Raw genomic sequence first — 17978 nt, 5'->3', positions numbered from 1 at the left:
CTGCCTGTAGTAAGATGTTAGAGAAAAACATGCCAATCATGAGCTGCATTTTTCCACGCAGCTGTCGTGAAATGCGGGTTTCTTTCACACTAAGAAGGTAAGTGTGATTACCTTTTGATTGTGGACATCCTCCTGATATAGATAAAGAAGTGAGACCTTGCGAAGCAGACCTTAATGCCATGCTCTGCTGCTCGGTTCCACGTCCGTTACGCCAGGCTCTGTCCAGCTCTGGTTTTGAGGTGTGGGTTTGATGATGCAGTTTCAGTTGGATGATTAAATGGCCTCCTTTAAGCCTCGTGCTTTCACCTTTTACCCAACAGCATGGTTTCTTGATGCTATCATATAAAGGAACATGTCGTTGTGGATATTTGCAGTCCCTGCTTTCACGTTCTTGAATGTCTTGTTTCATGAGGGTCCCGCTGGTCTTTCAACACTAACACACACTCAGCCCCTGGATTCAGATGGTGTCTGAGGATATAAGGGTGGGAACTCCAGTCTGGAGAGACAGGGCCTTGCCTTTAAGCGAAGGACAGCCTCACACACTGTAAAACAGGGACAGAGACAACTATAAACTCCCCAGAGATGGTATGTGAAAACAATTCTGTCCAGCATAGTGAGCTGATGCTCTACTGACTGTTCAAAGTTGGTTCACATTCCACCTTTGGCGAGCTGATGGTTGTCTACAGGGTTCTGCGGGGGGTGAGGCTCTCCCCCTCTGTTTAAGGGCAAGGCCGCCCTGCTCTCCAGTGGCTGAAAGCTGGATCTACGGTAGCACGAACAGACCAGTGTTCCCCCAGTGACAGTTCAGGGTTTAATCCATTTTAGTTGCATAACAATAAGACAATATATGGTCATTTCCTCAATGTTTGCTGACCACGGTATTTTCCATTGTGTTAAGAGGTGTGCTAGTTTACATAAGAAGGAATGTCACCAGTAATTTAGCCTGTGGTGCTATTCTCAGGCTTTCTCTGCTCTCTGTTCTGGGATTATGATGTTGATTTAATGTTTTATTGTGTGTATGATATTTAAACATTGTATATATTCCACTTCTAATGTATGAATATTATAATAAATATGTTATGGATATTATGTTATTATATTAGCCTCATATCAGCAGCATAATACTGTCTAGTACTTTTCTTATGCTAATTGTTTTGGGACAGTATATCGACCAAAAGCTGATATTAGCTACAAGGCTCGGGTTTAAGTATTAAATATATTGAATATATGAATATGTTTCTGAGACTTTCACAGACAACTCGAAGTATTCTGTGGTGAGACATCATCCATTCCTCTTCATCATCATCATCATCTTCTTTTCAGCTTTAACCCCTTTCAAGGCGACGGTGCGTTCGTCATAGCAGCTCATGTCTCAGGAATCATGACCAGGGAGTGTGCTCCCCGATCCCTCCTCGACTAGGGTGTGATTTCAGGACTGGCACCAGCCACCATCACCGTGAGTGAGAACCTTCAGATGATACAGTACGGTGCAAACCTGTAGGCACCTAAGATTACGACTACTATTACAAATCATTCATCATCTCGTGTAACGCTTAAACATAAACCCCCCAAAAAAAGCAGTAGCTGTGTTGTGAGAGTGTGTGAAGGACAACGTGTGTTTCCAGATGTTCTTCTGATCGTGTGGATTTGTTACATCAACAGCACACTTGATTTAACATAAGAAAGTATTTATTAACCACTAAAACTAGGGACTGGATGATAACATCGAATAACACTGGACTGTCAGGAGGAGAGGTGTGGAAAGGGTTAAAAACCAACATATTCTCACATACACACACACTATCTCACACACACACACTGTCTCACAGACACACACAGTATCTCACATACACACTAGCTCACATAAACACACAGTATCTCACATACACACACTATCTCACAGACACACACACACTAGCACACTATCTCACATACACACTATCACACTGACACACACACACACTATCTCACAGACACACACTATCACACAGACACACAATCTCACATACACACACACAATCTCACATACACACTCACTAGCTCACATACACACACACCCTATCACACTATCTCACAGACACACAATCTCACATACACACACACACACACAATCACACTATCTCACATACGCACATACTATCTCACAATCTCACATACACACTCACTAGCTCACATACACACTCACTAGCTCACATACACACTCACTAGCTCACATACACACACACCCTATCACACTATCTCACATACACACACACACCTACTGGTTTTCATTTGTATTTTTTCTATTTTTTGAGAAAATAAGCTCTAATCGTCTCAAATAAACTGCTTTTACAGTCTCATTTCCTCAGGTGCATACACCCTTTACCCAGCACTGTATCTGCTCAGTCAAAACCCGGAACTATGAAGGTCTCACCCTTGTTTTACCCTGTGTCATTGTGGGCAGGCCTGGTTACCTCAGGAGGTGGTGCAGAGTGAATGGTAGTGAGTGGGTCCCCGGCTGTGAGCAGACGTTCGGAGCGGTCGCTCTCGGTGCAGTGACAGTAAGGCAAGTAGAATTAACACTTGAGGGTGTATTGAGGTTTTTAATAAAGCGGACAATTTCTAGTATTTGGGACTTCACAGGTGGACAAAGTCTGCTTCAGAGAGCTGTTCACTTCAGTTTGTACAGAATAAGCGAGAGAACCTATGTTACACAGTAAAAGCCAATATCTTTACTTAAGTGAATGCAGAATACAAATTTGTACAACAATCTCTAGCATAATATCTTAGTCATTCAATAAAAAGTTCACTAGAATATTTATTGTATAATGAAGATAAAACAACACATTCAAGGGAAATATAATGCAGATTAACTTAATTTTTTTTCTGTTGTCTTTCTTTTTTTTTTTTTTCTTTTTTTTTTCTTTTGAAACATTAAATTTCATCCATGGCAACAAAGTCCAGCTTGTGCCGCCAAACGGTTTGAGCGCTCAAACCGCGAACAGCTTCTCGAAGTGAACTAGGAACTACAAACAATTACCAAATACATAGTTGTGTTTTTTTTTTTTTTTTTAGAAAAGCCGTAAAAGCAAAGCGGTGTAACTCTTGCACAGCAAAGTGAAGAAAAGTTCTCTACAAAGAATCCTTTTTCTTCCTTAAACCCTTCATTTCACATTCAGTTCATTTTGCGGACGTCGTGAGCGAAAACCGGCGACTCCCTCCCTTTAGATTTCCTATTTGTTTACCGGGTGTGTTTGCTGGGGGGGGGGGGCTGATGGACGAGAAATGACCGTGGCCAAACTTGGACGGCGAGTCTTTTTTGTTGTTGTTGTGGGGGATGAAATTGATGCTGATGAGAAATTTCAAGCTTGATTTAGAAAACCATCTACTCTTTGGGATAAGGCTCTAACTGTGCACAAGAGAGAAACTCTAGAAATTCCCTGATTGCTAATCATGAGCTAGTGTGTGTGTGTGTGTGTGTGTGTGTGTGTGTGTGTGCTGCAGTGTAAGTGCCCTGCATGTGATTACTCAAACCTGCAATGGCATTATTGCATTATTGCTTGTCTACCCTGAAAGGCTTTGATTGTGATTATACATTGGAGATGGACATCATAAAAAATACGTACTTCTAATGAACTTCTGAACTTCTGTCACTCGTTCTCCCACTTGGAGCGAGACGTCAGACAGTAAAAGCTGGAAAGGGCCTGGACTAAGGTTTCTTCAGAGTCTAAATGGCTTTCTTTCGGTTGGACTTCCAGTGGAGCCAGTTTAAAAACGCGGGCCTACTTTAGATGCAAGCACTTAAGGGTTTACGGTTAACAGTCATTTTCTCAACTGCTCGGATCCAGAGCGCGTCGTCTGGACGCTAGGCAACTTTATGAATGGGCACATGACTAGATACGGTGATCCCATGTATGACTCTGTCTCTTTATTTCACGGTCCTATCAGTGGTGCGGAGCCTGGTCAGTGGCGCTCTGTGCTGGGCTGTGTGTTGCTTTGGAGACTGCATAGATCAACAGGAGCTTATTGCCAGCTGCTATGGTGCCTGTGAGGGCAGGGAGGTATCTAAAATACAATGAGAACACACCGAAGAGAGGGGGAGGTGGGAAACAGATAGTAAATGTAAAGAAAGGGAGCCTGTTTTTTTTTCTTTTCTGACTTTTTTTTTTAAACCCGACGACGTATCGAACGTTCAAACGACGTGTGCAATCCAGCAGAGAGATGGGTTTGCATTGACTAAATTTTAAGCTGTCTTTTTGCTGCTGAATTCCCCTGAAGGAGTACGAGGGGGCGGTGAGGCGTGAGCCGGACGCTGCTGCTGCTGCTGCTGCTGCGGACGAGAGAAGAAGCGCAGACGAAGAGCCCGGGCATGGTGGAAGGGTGTATATATGCAGAACAGAGAGCCAACACACGCACATGTACGACAGTACACCCCCCCGTCATGGTTATCCAGCACTAACAGAGCGATCAGATGCCTCGGAAATGGGACGTTTCCACCGGGTCGGTTCACCAAATGAAAACGCGGAAGGAAAAGAAGGTGTGTTCTGTACATAGTATGTATGTATAAGGTCTCAACGAGGTTATAATATTTACAGTACGTGGGTAACAATCTGGAGCATTAAGTGCCTTTTAAAGAGGGGGTTTTTGATTGAAAGGAGAATGAGGGTGTGTTTCCAATCAGAAAAATAAAAACTAAACTTTTATAGAAGTTGCCAAACTCAAAAAACCAAAACAAATACTCCCCTGAGGAGATCCGTGTCGTCCCTTCGGGTTCGAATAGACAAAGCCTGAAGTGGGTCCTTGGTTTTTAGGCAGTGTGTTCAGCAGCCGTTGGGCCCGACCCCGTTCCCCCACGTTGGGTGCAGCGAAAGGAAAAGGAAAGAACGCTTTCCTAAACGTGACGAGTTTCCTTTTACGAAAAAAATCGGTAAAGAAAAGGAGACAGTGGAGTTTCAAACTTACAGCACTGTTTCTGTTACAATTTCTTAAGGACAGACATTCACCATCATTAAAGGGAAAACGACCCAAATAAAAATAAAAAAAAGAACCTTCTTTCAAATAAAAACGCTTTGATTATTATTAGCAATAAGTCAATAATTCAGATTTGAAGAAAAGTACAGTATAGTTAACAAAATAGTAAATATTAACCAGTGAATACTCTACTTAATAAGGATCTCGCCTTGTAAACCTGGCAGTAATCCACAAAAATATACTTTTTTTCTTCAATCTGGTGAAGGTACAATACATACGTACTTACACCGAAGGTGATATATATTAAAGTTGCTATATACATAACAAAAAAAAAAAAAAATAATAAGTTTGGCTCAAATTTTTAATTTACAAACAGAACAGCAAGTGTTCATGGCTTTAGATATTGTTTCAAGATCTGGTTTGCATGTGTGTGTGTTATATATATATTTCCTAGTTTGTAACAAAGGACGATACGACAGAACTAGGATGAAATGGACAGTGAGAGAGAAACGAGGGTTTTCCAAAACTACAACGAAACAGAAATTAACACACAGGCTTTGGCTTGTTTTACCATTGAGTTGTTTGAGCTGCTTTAACTTGAGGAACTCCTGTCTCCAGTTCAAGTGCAACTGGGCTAAACTTTTACACCTTCACCTTTCTTAAAAACCAAATAAAACCCAAACCGTGATCCAGTAATGCACTGTACATGTCATGGTGTGTGAACAGGACGATAACGCTAAAGTTGAGTTGTCTTTCCTATGACGTAGCTAACAGCTAGTATCTAAAGCTGATCTCGTTTTAGACGTGCACTTCCCTTTGTAAACCAAAACCTTTAACATGGCCACTGTTGAGTACGTTAGCACGTGACTTTCTAAGGGTACATGAGGTCAAAATAGTTAAAGTCAAGAGGCCAGCGGGCAAGAGCCTTCTGAAAGAAATCCGGCCTTCAGACTTGTTCTGATTGTTTAAACCCTGCAAATTCAACAGCAAAAACAGCTACTACAAATGCCAGACCGGACCGGACCGGCCCAGTGACTACAAAAACCTACAACGTCTCAATTCACGTCTTTTTATTTTGTCTTAAACATTGAGCTCTCGCAAAAATCAGCATTGAGTACCTGATAGCGCCTGATCCGGGTCTTTTGACCAGTCCGACTGATTCTCTCTCTCTCTCTCTCTCTCTCTCTCTCTAACTTAGTTGCACCATTTAATTTCGATATGTCAGGACATCTTTAAATTTCCTTCAGCAGCCCGCCTCCTTCCAAAATGAACAGAAAATGAAATTAAATTATAATAATAAAACAATAAGAAAGAGGACCCTCCTCGCTGTGGCCTCTCACACTCTGGCCCTGGGTGGCTGACTGCAGCTCGGGCCGCCCGGGCTGTTCTTATGTGACCCAGGCGTCCATGCGCATGCGCTTGACCGAGGGGCTCTGACGCTCCTCCGCTCCGGGGGCAGGAGGTCTTCCTAGGCCCAGCGGAGGCGAGTGGAAGTCGGGCCGGTGATCTTCACGGTCGCTGCCGTCGTACGAGGAGCAGGACGAGCTGAGGCTGTCCACCGGCGAGCGGCCCATGTCTGGCCGGCCGGCGGAGGGCTGAGGCTGCTGCTGCTGCTGGGGGAAACCGGACGGAGTGACGCGCTCGCGGGGCGGAGAGATGGGCTCCGATTTGACGTTGACATTCTGGCTGGTGTTGATGGAGAGGCTGGAGCCCTGAGGTACATGACCACCCCTGGGATCAAAGAAGAGAACATATTAGTACAGGATTCAGGATGGGATTTATGGACTTATTTCCTGGTCCTGGTCAGAGGTGGCAAAAGTAAAAGTATAAATCCTCTCCAGGAATTCATTCCAAAAAGCCTAGCTTCAGTAATACCCCCAGGACAGCCTCAGAAGGGTCAGCAGAGCTGGAACATAATTCTGGGAAGGATTTTTACTTTCTGAGCCTGATTTTACCACCTCTACTCCAGGTCCAAGTGAAGTCTTCTGCAATCTTTTGAACACCTGACGGCATCAGGCACTGCAGGGTTCACCCAGGATAGTGTGACCATTCATATCTGGGCATACACACATGCACATTCATTCACAAACACACATACTGGAGACATTATATTATATTCCATATACTTTTCATGTACCTCTGCCTAACATTTAGTGTGCTGTAGTATCTATAATCTGTCAAGTGCACTATGTAGGAAGTAGGGCACTATTTGGGACAAAGCCAAAATTTGCCCATTTTCAGAAGCTCCTCCCATTCCATTTCCCATTTGTTTGTGGGACAATAGTGTCCGTCATTACCATACTGAGAAATCTACATTTTCTAAGTGTGCACTATGGATTTTTCAGTATACTCAACTTTGACACTTGTCAGTACACACTTAAACATTAGTTATAGCTAGTATTATGTGCGCAATGGGGACACAGCTTGTGTTTCTGACAGTTTGGGCCTTTGTGGGAATAAATACTCCAATGAATGTTCTTAATCTGAGAGACAGACCTTCATTAATGTTACATTAAAATGAAAGTAGTTCACGCTATTAAAAAAGCTAATGTGAAAATAACCGTGTGTATCCCTGACAACCCCCTGGCCAATCAGAGAACACTTGTGTGCACGTCTGATCCCGGGTAAAACAAGGTGTGGACTTGAGCACAGGAACTAGGTGTGAAAATATCCTTAGGGTTAGTTACTACATAAACTGTTTTTACACACACACACGCACTTCTGAGAGCACTCTCCACCCGTGCACATGCATGTACTCTTGAGGGAGAGTTCAGGATGTGAATAGTGCGCTGCTACTTTGTTCTGAATGTGAGTGTGTGACCTTAGCCCAGTCTGCAGACGTGTGCCTGTGTGTGTGTATCATGTTCTTGCATGTGCGTAAGAGTGCATTGTCTGAGTTACTCACACCAGCGAGCTGAGAGCTGCCTGGCCCAGTTGATGCTGTTGCCATGCCGACATGGAGCCCAGCGAGAGCCCTGGAGAAGCGAAGCCTTGCAGAGAGGAGAGCTCAGCGCTGCTCAGGGAATATTCTGGAACAACAACAACAACGGGCCGTCAGCGAGCAGCACTAACACCTCCACACCTCAGGAGAACGGCAGGTTGTGGGAAATGACCGCGAATGCGTGTGGGAGAGAGCCTGTCGCACACACAGAGTTGGTTCGTGTAGTTTTGACTCCATTGTAGTTAATGAAGGAAAGGAAATGCTGGTGAATTAAGGATGAGGAAAGAGTGCCTGTGTGAAAAATGGTTTTATTACATTTTTACACAGCTTGTTTACAGAGATCTTAGAGTGCAAGTCTCAGAGTGAGGCTTAGGGCCTTCTAATTATGTATAGGTCATAACATCATGAAAGTTTTAAGTACTATTTATCTGACGGTCATCTACAAGGTCTGAGTTTTGTCTGCACCTTTTAATCATTCTCTGAACGTCAGCTTTGCATTTTCACATATTTTTACATCCTCTCTGTGTGTGTGTGTGTGTGTGTGAACTTACCAGTGTTGTAGGCAGTAGGCATGCCTGAGTAGACCAGGCCTTGTGGTGGTAGACTCGGGGTGGTGACGGACACCACTGGGGTGGCCAGAGACTGAGTGATCTGTGAGCTGCTTATTCTCTGGGTATTCTGCAAACAGCACAGCAAATCCATACACAGTCAACACAGAGGCTCAGAGTGTTGTGTGTGTGTGTGTGTGTGTTCTGTTGGCCTAACACACACTGCATGCTGCAGTGTAGATAAAACAGGCTAACTGACCCATGTCCTAAACAACAGAGGCCAGGTTTGTCGGGACTGCACTTCTGCATTTCACCACATTGGGGCGCTGTAGTTTCATGACAAGGTTTAGAAGGCTTGTATTGCTCCAAAACAAGATGGTTAACCACCTGGCTTGGATTCGAAAGCACAAAAGGACTAGAGGAAAGTGGTACAAATGAGGAGTTTGATGACAGAAATGTTGTGATGGGGAGATACTGGGACTTGGTGGAGGAGCCTTGTGCTAAACAAGAGTCAGCAATCGTGTGGAAGTAAGCTCTCGCTGGCTCATGTTGGGGCTAACTTCTAGATATCACCCACACGCTGATTCCTCCTCAGCACTAGATTATCATACGCAACTGCAGATACAGAAGAGCAGAGTTACAAGAAAACGGGGGGCATACCTTTAAAGGTAAAGCTCTGAATACTTTGAAATGTCCCCAGGTACAGCGTCAAAACAAAACAGTCTCCCTGTGTGTTTAAGGTGATGCAGTGATTTGTTGTGAACACATCTCACGGTGGTGACAAGCATGCTGTAAGTGTCCAGTCACTCCTGCCATGTGTTCATGTGTTCATGCAAAAAGCGCACACACACACACAGCACAAACACTTCAATAGACACTCAAACCAAACCGACACACTGAAATTAGGTCTGTAGTTTGCTTAAAAGGGGATGCTTTAAATTCATGACGGTGTGAATATCTGGAGCCCACCAACCCACACACTGTGAAACAAGACCACACAGTCAGGTTTCTATATCAGAACGTATAAAACGAGCCGTTCTGATTCTGCTCCGCTTCTGACGTCAAGTGCAGAGACTTTAGCATCGCCCCGCCCCCCTTCGTTTGAGTCTGTCCAATCACAGCGCTGGATCCTCGTTTATTTGAGAGTGCAATGCATTAAAACAGACACACAGAGAAGAAAGAGAACGGAGCGAAAACCAGAGCTTCTGCTCCTCGCTCCTCACTGCTGTGCGCTCGGGGTCGGGGCGAACAGCGAGCGGCTCATTATCATTTAAAGGAACAGGTGCGTTCTGAACAGGGGCTGTTTACACAGGGGGAGAACGCTGCTGTGAGGTCTGTGTGGTTTTGACTAAAGCAGGTCACAGACGTTTCATTAATAACCAGAGCTGAGTTTCACTGTGGAGAAGGCGGAGAACACATCCCCTCTAAACTGCGAAGTCAGTCCGCTGACAGAAACTCATTGTCATATATCCATAATGAAAGCAAGTAGGAAGTTCCTCTAGGTTTGAAAATGCTTTTGTCTGAGGAGTACATTCATATAAAAGCCCTCCGGTAACAGTGGAGCAGCCAGTGACATCGTTTCATGGCTGAGCTGGTTAATATCTTCCTATCATTTTGCATAAACCTGAATTCTTTCTCACAGCAAAAACACAGTCTAGTCATTTGGTTTCTCGCTGTGGTTGGCCTCTCCCCTCAAAAGCATGACCTCATCTCGTCCTTTGCTCTATCTCCATATGACGTCATCCCCCGATGAAGTAACCAGACGCTAGAAAAGGAAGAAACTCTGAGGAGGACAAAGATTGGGCAGCTTCAAGTAAACGCTGGAAATTATTGAAGACCCGGGGTGTCGGGGGATTTCTTTTTTCTTTTTTTTTTTCTCGACTCCTCCCTGTGAGCGCTCACGCCCTCTGACTGCCTCTCACACACAACCCAACACAGAAACACACACGGACACACAGACACACTCTGAGGAACTGAGACAGACTGTTTATAGCTTAAACTAAACCAGACCAGCAAACATGCAGGGTGAGATGAACAAGCCGAGTTCAAACCGGACTTCCTTTGCACACTCTGTTGCACTCGTGTAGTCATCCAGAACACAGCTCAGCCAAGCTTTAGCTGGCCTCCGGCTCGAGCAAGTGCACTCGTGTTAATCATGTGATTGTTGCTTTTCCTGTGCTAACTTGTGGCTAATGTCTAGCATTAACAGTGAGGGCTGAAAACACTTCTGGTCATTCTGTGGCCCAGGCAAGCCGTGCAAACTCACCAACTCCATCTCCTCCTCCTCCGACTGCTCCCAACGGAAAAAAAAAGAGCAGAGGCTGGTGTCAGTGTGGAGCCTGTGTGGTACACCTACACTGCACATCGTGACTTACTTCGGGTCCCGCTCTAAAGGATGTGCAGGTGGATACTGCAGCGTCAGTAGCTCAGATTCTGGCGTTTCCTTTTGAGAATTGATTCTATACCAAAATAATACTCTACTGATACTAAACATTTCCTGCAACGTGTGATTAGAAAATACACAGTCTTCTGCAGAAACCCTTCAGTCACCTGCATCAGGAACGGGAATGACAAGGAAAATAAAGAACAAAAAAACTAAGAAGCAGGAGAGAAGCATGAGACCATTTGTGTGTGTGTGTGTGTGTGTGTCTTCATCATACCACTGTGAGACTGAAAGTATGTGCAGCTTACTTAGAAAAATAACTAAATTAATACAAAAAAAAAAAAATAATAAATATATATATATACTCGTTTTTGTGTGTGTGTGTGTGTGTGTGTGTACATTTTACACACTCACACACACACATACACAAAGACACACACACACACTGAAGCTTCTTGGAGTGCGAGAAGCAGAAGTGCAACCAACCTAAAGACAGACATTAGAGGTGTGGAAAATTATACCTTCAGATTTCTTTGAAAACTGTGAGTAATTCTCCTGGAAAGAATTGGAGCTGTTAAATGAATGTTTTCTGACACAGAAAAATTAATGTCTTGCACGTAACGCATGAATTCACTGAAAATAAGATCAAACCCGGTGGTCTCTGAACCTTTGTACGTTATATTTTTAATGAAATCAAGTGTGTTTAATGCTGAAGCTGTGAAGGAGGAACTATCCAGGGCCTCACACACGAGTGAATAACGACGGATGAGCTTCATACACTTTGTTAAACTTTTTATTTAGGAGTTTAGTATAAAGGCCTCTATAGGAACTGGTGGATTTCCCTGTTTTAACAGTGTTGCTGTTGGTTCTGCGGTGTTAGGCCTAGTGTTAAAGGCCTGTGTCAGTGCTGTCCTCCACACCAGCTTCACTAAAGCCACTCGGACCATATCCTTTACACGAAAACGTATTCAAATCCAGCGACTGGTGCGTAAACCAAATGCTACTTGGGTTACCAGCCACCGCGTCCTTTAGGCAAATCAATTGCGCTCTCCAGTCAAATTTGTCTCCGCAACTTAGTGCAGCTCCAGCCTGAGCTTGCTTTTGTGCATTAGCAGCACGAACACTCGCCCGTCCGAGCCAAGAGAAATAATAGAGCTGCTTTAATAAGGGGACAGGATAAAAGAGTGTTGTAGGAGCGTAGGTTTTTAACGCTCAAGGAAAGCTCTCAGGGACTTGACCTCGCTACTAAGGAGTGCTTAACCTTTCACGTCAGAGACTCGTCAATACGTCGGCCGTAGAACCCGACGGCTCCATCAATTCCTTCTGTTTCTACTTCATACAGCACTCCACTTACTTCGATTGATCGTTTACTGGAGGCAATGGAATAAATGCTACGCCACGGGAGAGTAACACAACACACGGACCTGAGGACATTCTCTGGTCCGGCAAAAATTACGGCCACGCAGCTTAGCAACGTGCTACCAACTACTGGCCTGTGTCACATCGACTGGGTTCTATATAAATGATCATTTATTTCACATTGATTTACAATAAATGAAATACGGCGAGCACTGCCCTGTTTTACTTTTCCTTTACTTAGGCCCTACGTTGTATAGAGTCTGTACGTTAATAACGTCCAAATTAATATTAATTATTAATGTAATTAACAGTATAACAATATAAAGCATATACAAATGATAATATCTAAACGTTATGAAATAATAATAATAATAATTATTATTATATTAATAAAATACATAATAATTATATATAAATTATGTACAATAAATAAAAACATTATTTAAAACATATACAATCAAATATAAAACTAATTAAAAGTATATATTATTTAAAATGTCTAAATATCAATGTTTACCAAAGTTAATTAATTAAAAAAACAATGACATAATTATATTTACTATTTTCTTTAATCACATGACCTTTCACACCTTTTGCAAATTCCTAAAGACTTCTGTTCTTGATCTTAACATTTATTTAAAGCAAGTACGTTTTTACTTTACCTCCAGTGCAAATATAAATACAGCCCATGGATCTTTTATCAGAAATGTCCCTGCTTTTATTCAAGTGCTGGATTAAAGGACATTGTCCCCCACAGAGAACGGGAGTTACTGTTGATTTATCAGGAACTACCGGACATTAATATCCAGCACTAAACTAAGCTAAAACCCTTTCATCTTTGTTGGAGTGTACTGGAGTGTACTGAATCAGCGTGTCCTCCGTGTTGTGCTGTCGAGGAGTGTCGTGCCGTAGCTGGAGGAGTCGTATGGAGTGAAGTTTAAAGCCGGTCAAGCGGCCTTTCCTTTTTTGCCTGGACCTCAACTGTCTTAATACCGCACTCAATCAATAACAGTGGGGAGACACGACAAGGGCGACAAGATATTATCTGGCTCACACTCTGGGCTTCTGATTAAGCCTTCATCCCCACTCTGTCACACTGGGATGTGATTAATTTAATACCATTATGTCCTAATGACAGGCTGTCTGCAGGGCACACTGCCTGGCCCTGCTTTAGCCTGTCTGTCTGTCTGTCTGAAGCGCAGAGAGGGGGAGTCCTCGGCCCTCGCACATACGTCTACAAACACACACACTTCTACACTCCTAAGTGTTTAATCGGCTAGGCGTCCAGCATCACAAGGCTGGAGTGCAGACTCTGCTCTGGTTCGTAAATAAAAGTTATAGCGCTTCCAGATGCTGGCGAACACACGTGATCGGACACTTTCACGGAGCAACCAGTGCAACAGGAGAACCCTGGGTAACCCTGGCAATGTTTCCCAAACAACACGGTAGGAACGCGGTGCTGTGGGAAAATAAAACAGCATGCAATGCTGCAATAAGCCCATTACAGGCCAGTGTTGGAAAACACTTTTTCATACTTTCTTTTTTCACATGTGCTGTGATTTATGAGTGTGACAGGCTGGCGTAGCCTCAGGTGCAGAATGTGGTCCGAACTCTCTGCACCTTAATTATAATCATTAGAGAGGCCCTCTAATTTCTATATGAATAATTGAGGGAGTGTGATGGCACCTGGCCCTTGGAGATATTCCACTGTGCTGTTCTTCAGTATGACTCCCCAACCTTCCTACATTCTACTGTAGGAAATCACATTAAAAAGCAGCTCACTGGTGGCAGTAAAACACATAGAGTGCATACACTACGGGGGCCAGCTGTGGCCAAAAATGTTAGAGAAGTGTACACCTCGACTTGCAGGAAAACTGGGGTTGTGTGTGTGTGTGTGTGTGTGTGTTCACTGTACTCACCAGTGGGGGCATCATGCTCTTGCTGGACGGTGGTATGACCACTCTCAGGTCTGGTTTGCGGCCGCCGATACCCATGCTGCCCCCTGGTGGCGGCGGTGACTTTGTGGGCATGACTTTCCCCAGCCCGTTCCCGCTGGGAGTACCCAGAAGCCCCGGCGAGCCCCTGGGGTTGACAAAGCCGTTTCCTGCGGAGACACGCAGAGACAGAGAGCATTACGGGAGCGCGTTCCAATCAACCAATCGCCATCAGCCGCGAGCCGAGTCGACGGCACGCCATTTCGCAGCTGCAGTCGAGGCACAGAGTAGCACGCAACGTTAAGCCTTCCCAACCCTCTGGGAAAGTTCTAATAGACTCACTAATTATCCCCCACATTTACGAAAATAAAACAAGCATTTTAGAACTGATGAGCCCTTGGTTCTCTCGGTGAGCCAACGTATCAAAGCTGGCTTTGTGCGTCCAAGGATGAGGGAGGCAATTCAGTTTAACAAATGTAGTGTGACGTGGGCTTTTTAAAACGGGAATGGCTAAAGTCATTATAGCTGAGCACAGCCTCTCGCTGCTGTAAAGGACTATTAAAGTTCCATTTTTGAAAAAAACAGAGACTGAAACTTTGCTGGTGTGTCACTGCTGGTGGCCTCCCTGCGATGCCTCTGCGTTCTGCAGTGAATACATCTTACACATCTCCATGTCCCCTAAAATATCTAAACACTTCAATTTATAGAAAAGAAAATGAGGTTTTACACAGATGCTTCAGTTTCCCAAAGAGTCTAGCAGCAATTTACAAAACCGAAGCTTCTGCACTAAGGCTAAAAAACTACTTCTAGTTTTGAAAAAAGGTGGGTTTTTAAGGGTCCTTTTGTAAAGGCCATACTTCTCTGGTTATACCCTGCTCTTTCTTTGTTTCGCTCCGGTGTCGACGAGAGGAGGATGGGTTTCCCTTTTGAGTCTTGGTTCCTCTCAAGGTTTCTTTCTGATGCTCTGAGGGTTTTTCCTGCCGCCGTTGCCTTGACTTCATTCACATGGGGCTCAGACCCAGTTGCTCTTGGACAAATCCAGTTGTAAAACGTGTGCTATAAATTAAACTGAATTTAAATGAACCACGGGTTTGACACAGAATCATCTGCCTGGAGGAACAGTATCTCGGGTTGCTGAGGAATGTGGTGTGTATGGTTTTCTACCGCACAAAAAAAAGAGTTCTTCTATTGAATAGTGATCTCCTTTGAAACAGGGAATAGAACCATACACAACACGTGGTTCTACATATGAGGAACTGTTCAAATGACACAAATGAACTTTTAAATGACTCATGGTACTAAGTACAATGATTTCTTTAACTGAAGAACCCTTAGAGAACCCCGTTTTAAGAGTAATAAGCATTTTAAGATGTCCTTCACCACGGTATTTAAGGAAGTTTCTGGTTCTGAGAAAAGTATTAGGAATATAACTTCATCAAACGCACTCTTAATACATACCAAGAATGTTGGGCAATTTATTATTATTATTTAAATACATATTTGTTTGTTTAATGTCGATGGACGTATAAGTCCTTAAACTCTGAATGGAAAAACACCTATAGCCCCTCTAATGTACCACAGAGCAGCACAGTTCCTGACGTGAATACGAGTGTAAACCATTGTGACAGCATCTTTACGTCTGACGTCATGGTCATCCATATATTCATTGCAGAACTTTCCAGATCCTTGTGTGAACGTCAGTTCATTACAAAGCTGCCTTTCTACCATCTGCTGGCCCACATTGTTGGAGTTTCCTTTACACGACCGCTTGACATATTCAGCAACAATCGCGGGTCATTCGGCCACACGAACACGAGACCCCCGCAGAACAAACACAGGAATTACTACTGACCACTGAAAATAACGCCACCAAAAACACAAGCGGCATCTGTCTGCCATCACTCAAATTGTCCAGGAGCAGTTCTGGTGTGCGTGATCTGAGGTGTACGCTTTTCACCAACAGAAATGGAACTGCTCATAATGCCTCACTGTTTCTGAAGTAGTGAGCAGCCCAACAACAGGCAGGACATCAAGACCTCACAGGCCACTATTCCTTTTTAAAGAAAAGGGGCATTTCATTTGCAGCCACTTGGGATTTGCCGTGCGTGGTAAAGCGCGTTGTCATTTCCGTATGTTTTTCTCTACGATGGTAGCTTGATTAAATGTTAGTCATGGGCTTTTTTTCCCCCTCCTCCTCCTACTCCCACCCTGCGCTCATTTCCTGTGAGAGGCTGCTGTGGGACAGAGCGAGAGTGGGTCGTCAGGGGAAGGGACATCACACAGAGAGCAGAGGCTGGCTGGACTGAGCTCTATCATCAAGCTGACTCTGGTTAATCTACTGTTCATTTCACTGCTATAGGACATAAAGGATATATATTAACTGATTCATTTGTGTACAATAAAGTGGGGCTCTGGAGCCCACCAACCCACACACTGTGAAACAAGACCACCTGGTCAAGATTCTGTGTGTTCTGACGTCCAATGAGAGCCCTGGACTCATGTTTATATGGGAACACAGATGAGGTCAAACGAATAAAACGAGAACGGAGAAGAAAGAGAACAGAGCGAAAACGGCTGAAATCCAGAGCTTCTGCTCCTGGCTCCTCACTGCTGTGCGCTCGGGGGCGGGGCGAACAGTGAGCGGCTCATTATCATTTAAAGGAACAGGACTGTTCAGTGTGTTCACTTGTTAAAAGAACATGCCCCTGTTTAAAACACATTACTCAGTAACCAATAAGATGAAACTAATTTGTATGTAACGACAGCAATGAACTGAAGTGATGCAGAGCTTTCGGGGGTTAAAAACACAGCTCCTGACAAGACACTGCAGCCTACTTCTGAAAATATTCATTGGTTGTAGCTCTGAATGCTGCAGAACCGGACTGTAATCAAAAACACAGCTTTAAGCCCAAATAAACCGAGACGAGTGTAAAACACATCTGAATCACTAGGCACTTTTCAGGAAACACAACAACAAGGTGTTTCTCTGAAAGGCAAGGATTTGTCTGGAGCAGCAGAGCATAACATGAGGCTTAGAGAAACTTCTAAGAAGACTTTCATGTCCGGCTCTTCTAAGAACAGTTTCTGTGTCTGGCCCTGGGTGGTTCTTCATTTGGCAGCGAGAAGGCCACGTAAGCAAAACCCAGTGTGGAAAATCACCTTTCAAATCACCATCTCATTTTCCACCGACAAATCCATAGTGTGCGTATTTAGAAATACATTCTAAGTGCAGAAAATCACCTTTAGCCGTCTCCGGCTTAGCGCGAAAACTGGAACGCAGCCTTAATGTGAATCAGTTCAGCTACAGGATGAAGTCACATTTACGTACATGAAATTAATTAGTAATTTGCGCCAACGTAGATCAGTGCAACACAAATCTGTACACACTACTGCGTCATTTCAGCTTCATATTCATCTTCAAAAACTCATGTTAACTTATGCTAGCTTACTGGAACTCAGCCCTGACATCCCCACAGCCAATAGCCTGCAGCTCTCACCAGGCCCACAGAATCGCTTACTGTGCATTTAGTAAGCAAAGCACAATATGTAGACATCAACAGGAAGTCTAAGGTGAGCGTGTTGGACTTTGTGTGTTTGTGTGTGCGCTTGTGGTGGGCCGTGAGTGGGGTCTGCGCAGAGAGGAAGGAACACGTGTTGATATTACTGTAAAAGGCACAACGGCAGTAGGCAGCATCACTGATAAAGATCGGAGGGAGTGCTGAACTATGATATCACTGCATGGAAACGCTCCAAACTTCTGTTCTGAAACTGGAGGTGTTGCCTTGCACACGGTAACTGAAACCCATCAGAAGAGCAACAAACTCATGTAACTCTGTTCTGCCAAACCCACACTCAGGTGAAAA

The 17978-nt window shown here is 44.0% G+C and overlaps 1 protein-coding gene across 10 annotated transcripts in view; it reads right to left on the bottom strand.

Annotated features, from left to right (window-relative positions):
* Positions 1–2471: 2471 nt before the first annotated feature.
* Positions 2472–17978, bottom strand: part of mef2aa (myocyte enhancer factor 2aa) — a 133894-nt gene continuing 118387 nt past the window's right edge. For 3 of the 10 annotated variants that reach the window (XM_066684215.1, XM_066684219.1, XM_066684216.1), the window contains 5 exons: positions 14101–14285; positions 10706–10732; positions 8443–8569; positions 7856–7979; positions 2472–6681 (listed from right to left, as the gene is read on the bottom strand). In XM_066684215.1, coding sequence (XP_066540312.1) covers positions 6339–6681; positions 7856–7979; positions 8443–8569; positions 10706–10732; positions 14101–14285 — 806 coding nt within the window. In that variant the 3' untranslated portion in view covers positions 2472–6338. The remainder of the gene's footprint in view (positions 6682–7855; positions 7980–8442; positions 8570–10705; positions 10733–14100; positions 14286–17978) is intronic. The other 7 variants (XM_066684217.1, XM_066684225.1, XM_066684218.1 and 4 more) reach the window with 5 other exon arrangements.

Source organism: Hoplias malabaricus, chromosome 11 (assembly GCF_029633855.1).
Source record: "Hoplias malabaricus isolate fHopMal1 chromosome 11, fHopMal1.hap1, whole genome shotgun sequence".
Taxonomy (NCBI): Eukaryota; Metazoa; Chordata; class Actinopteri; order Characiformes; family Erythrinidae; genus Hoplias; species Hoplias malabaricus.
Note: the sequence above shows the minus strand (reverse complement) of the source record. Positions and strands in the feature narration are given on the sequence as shown.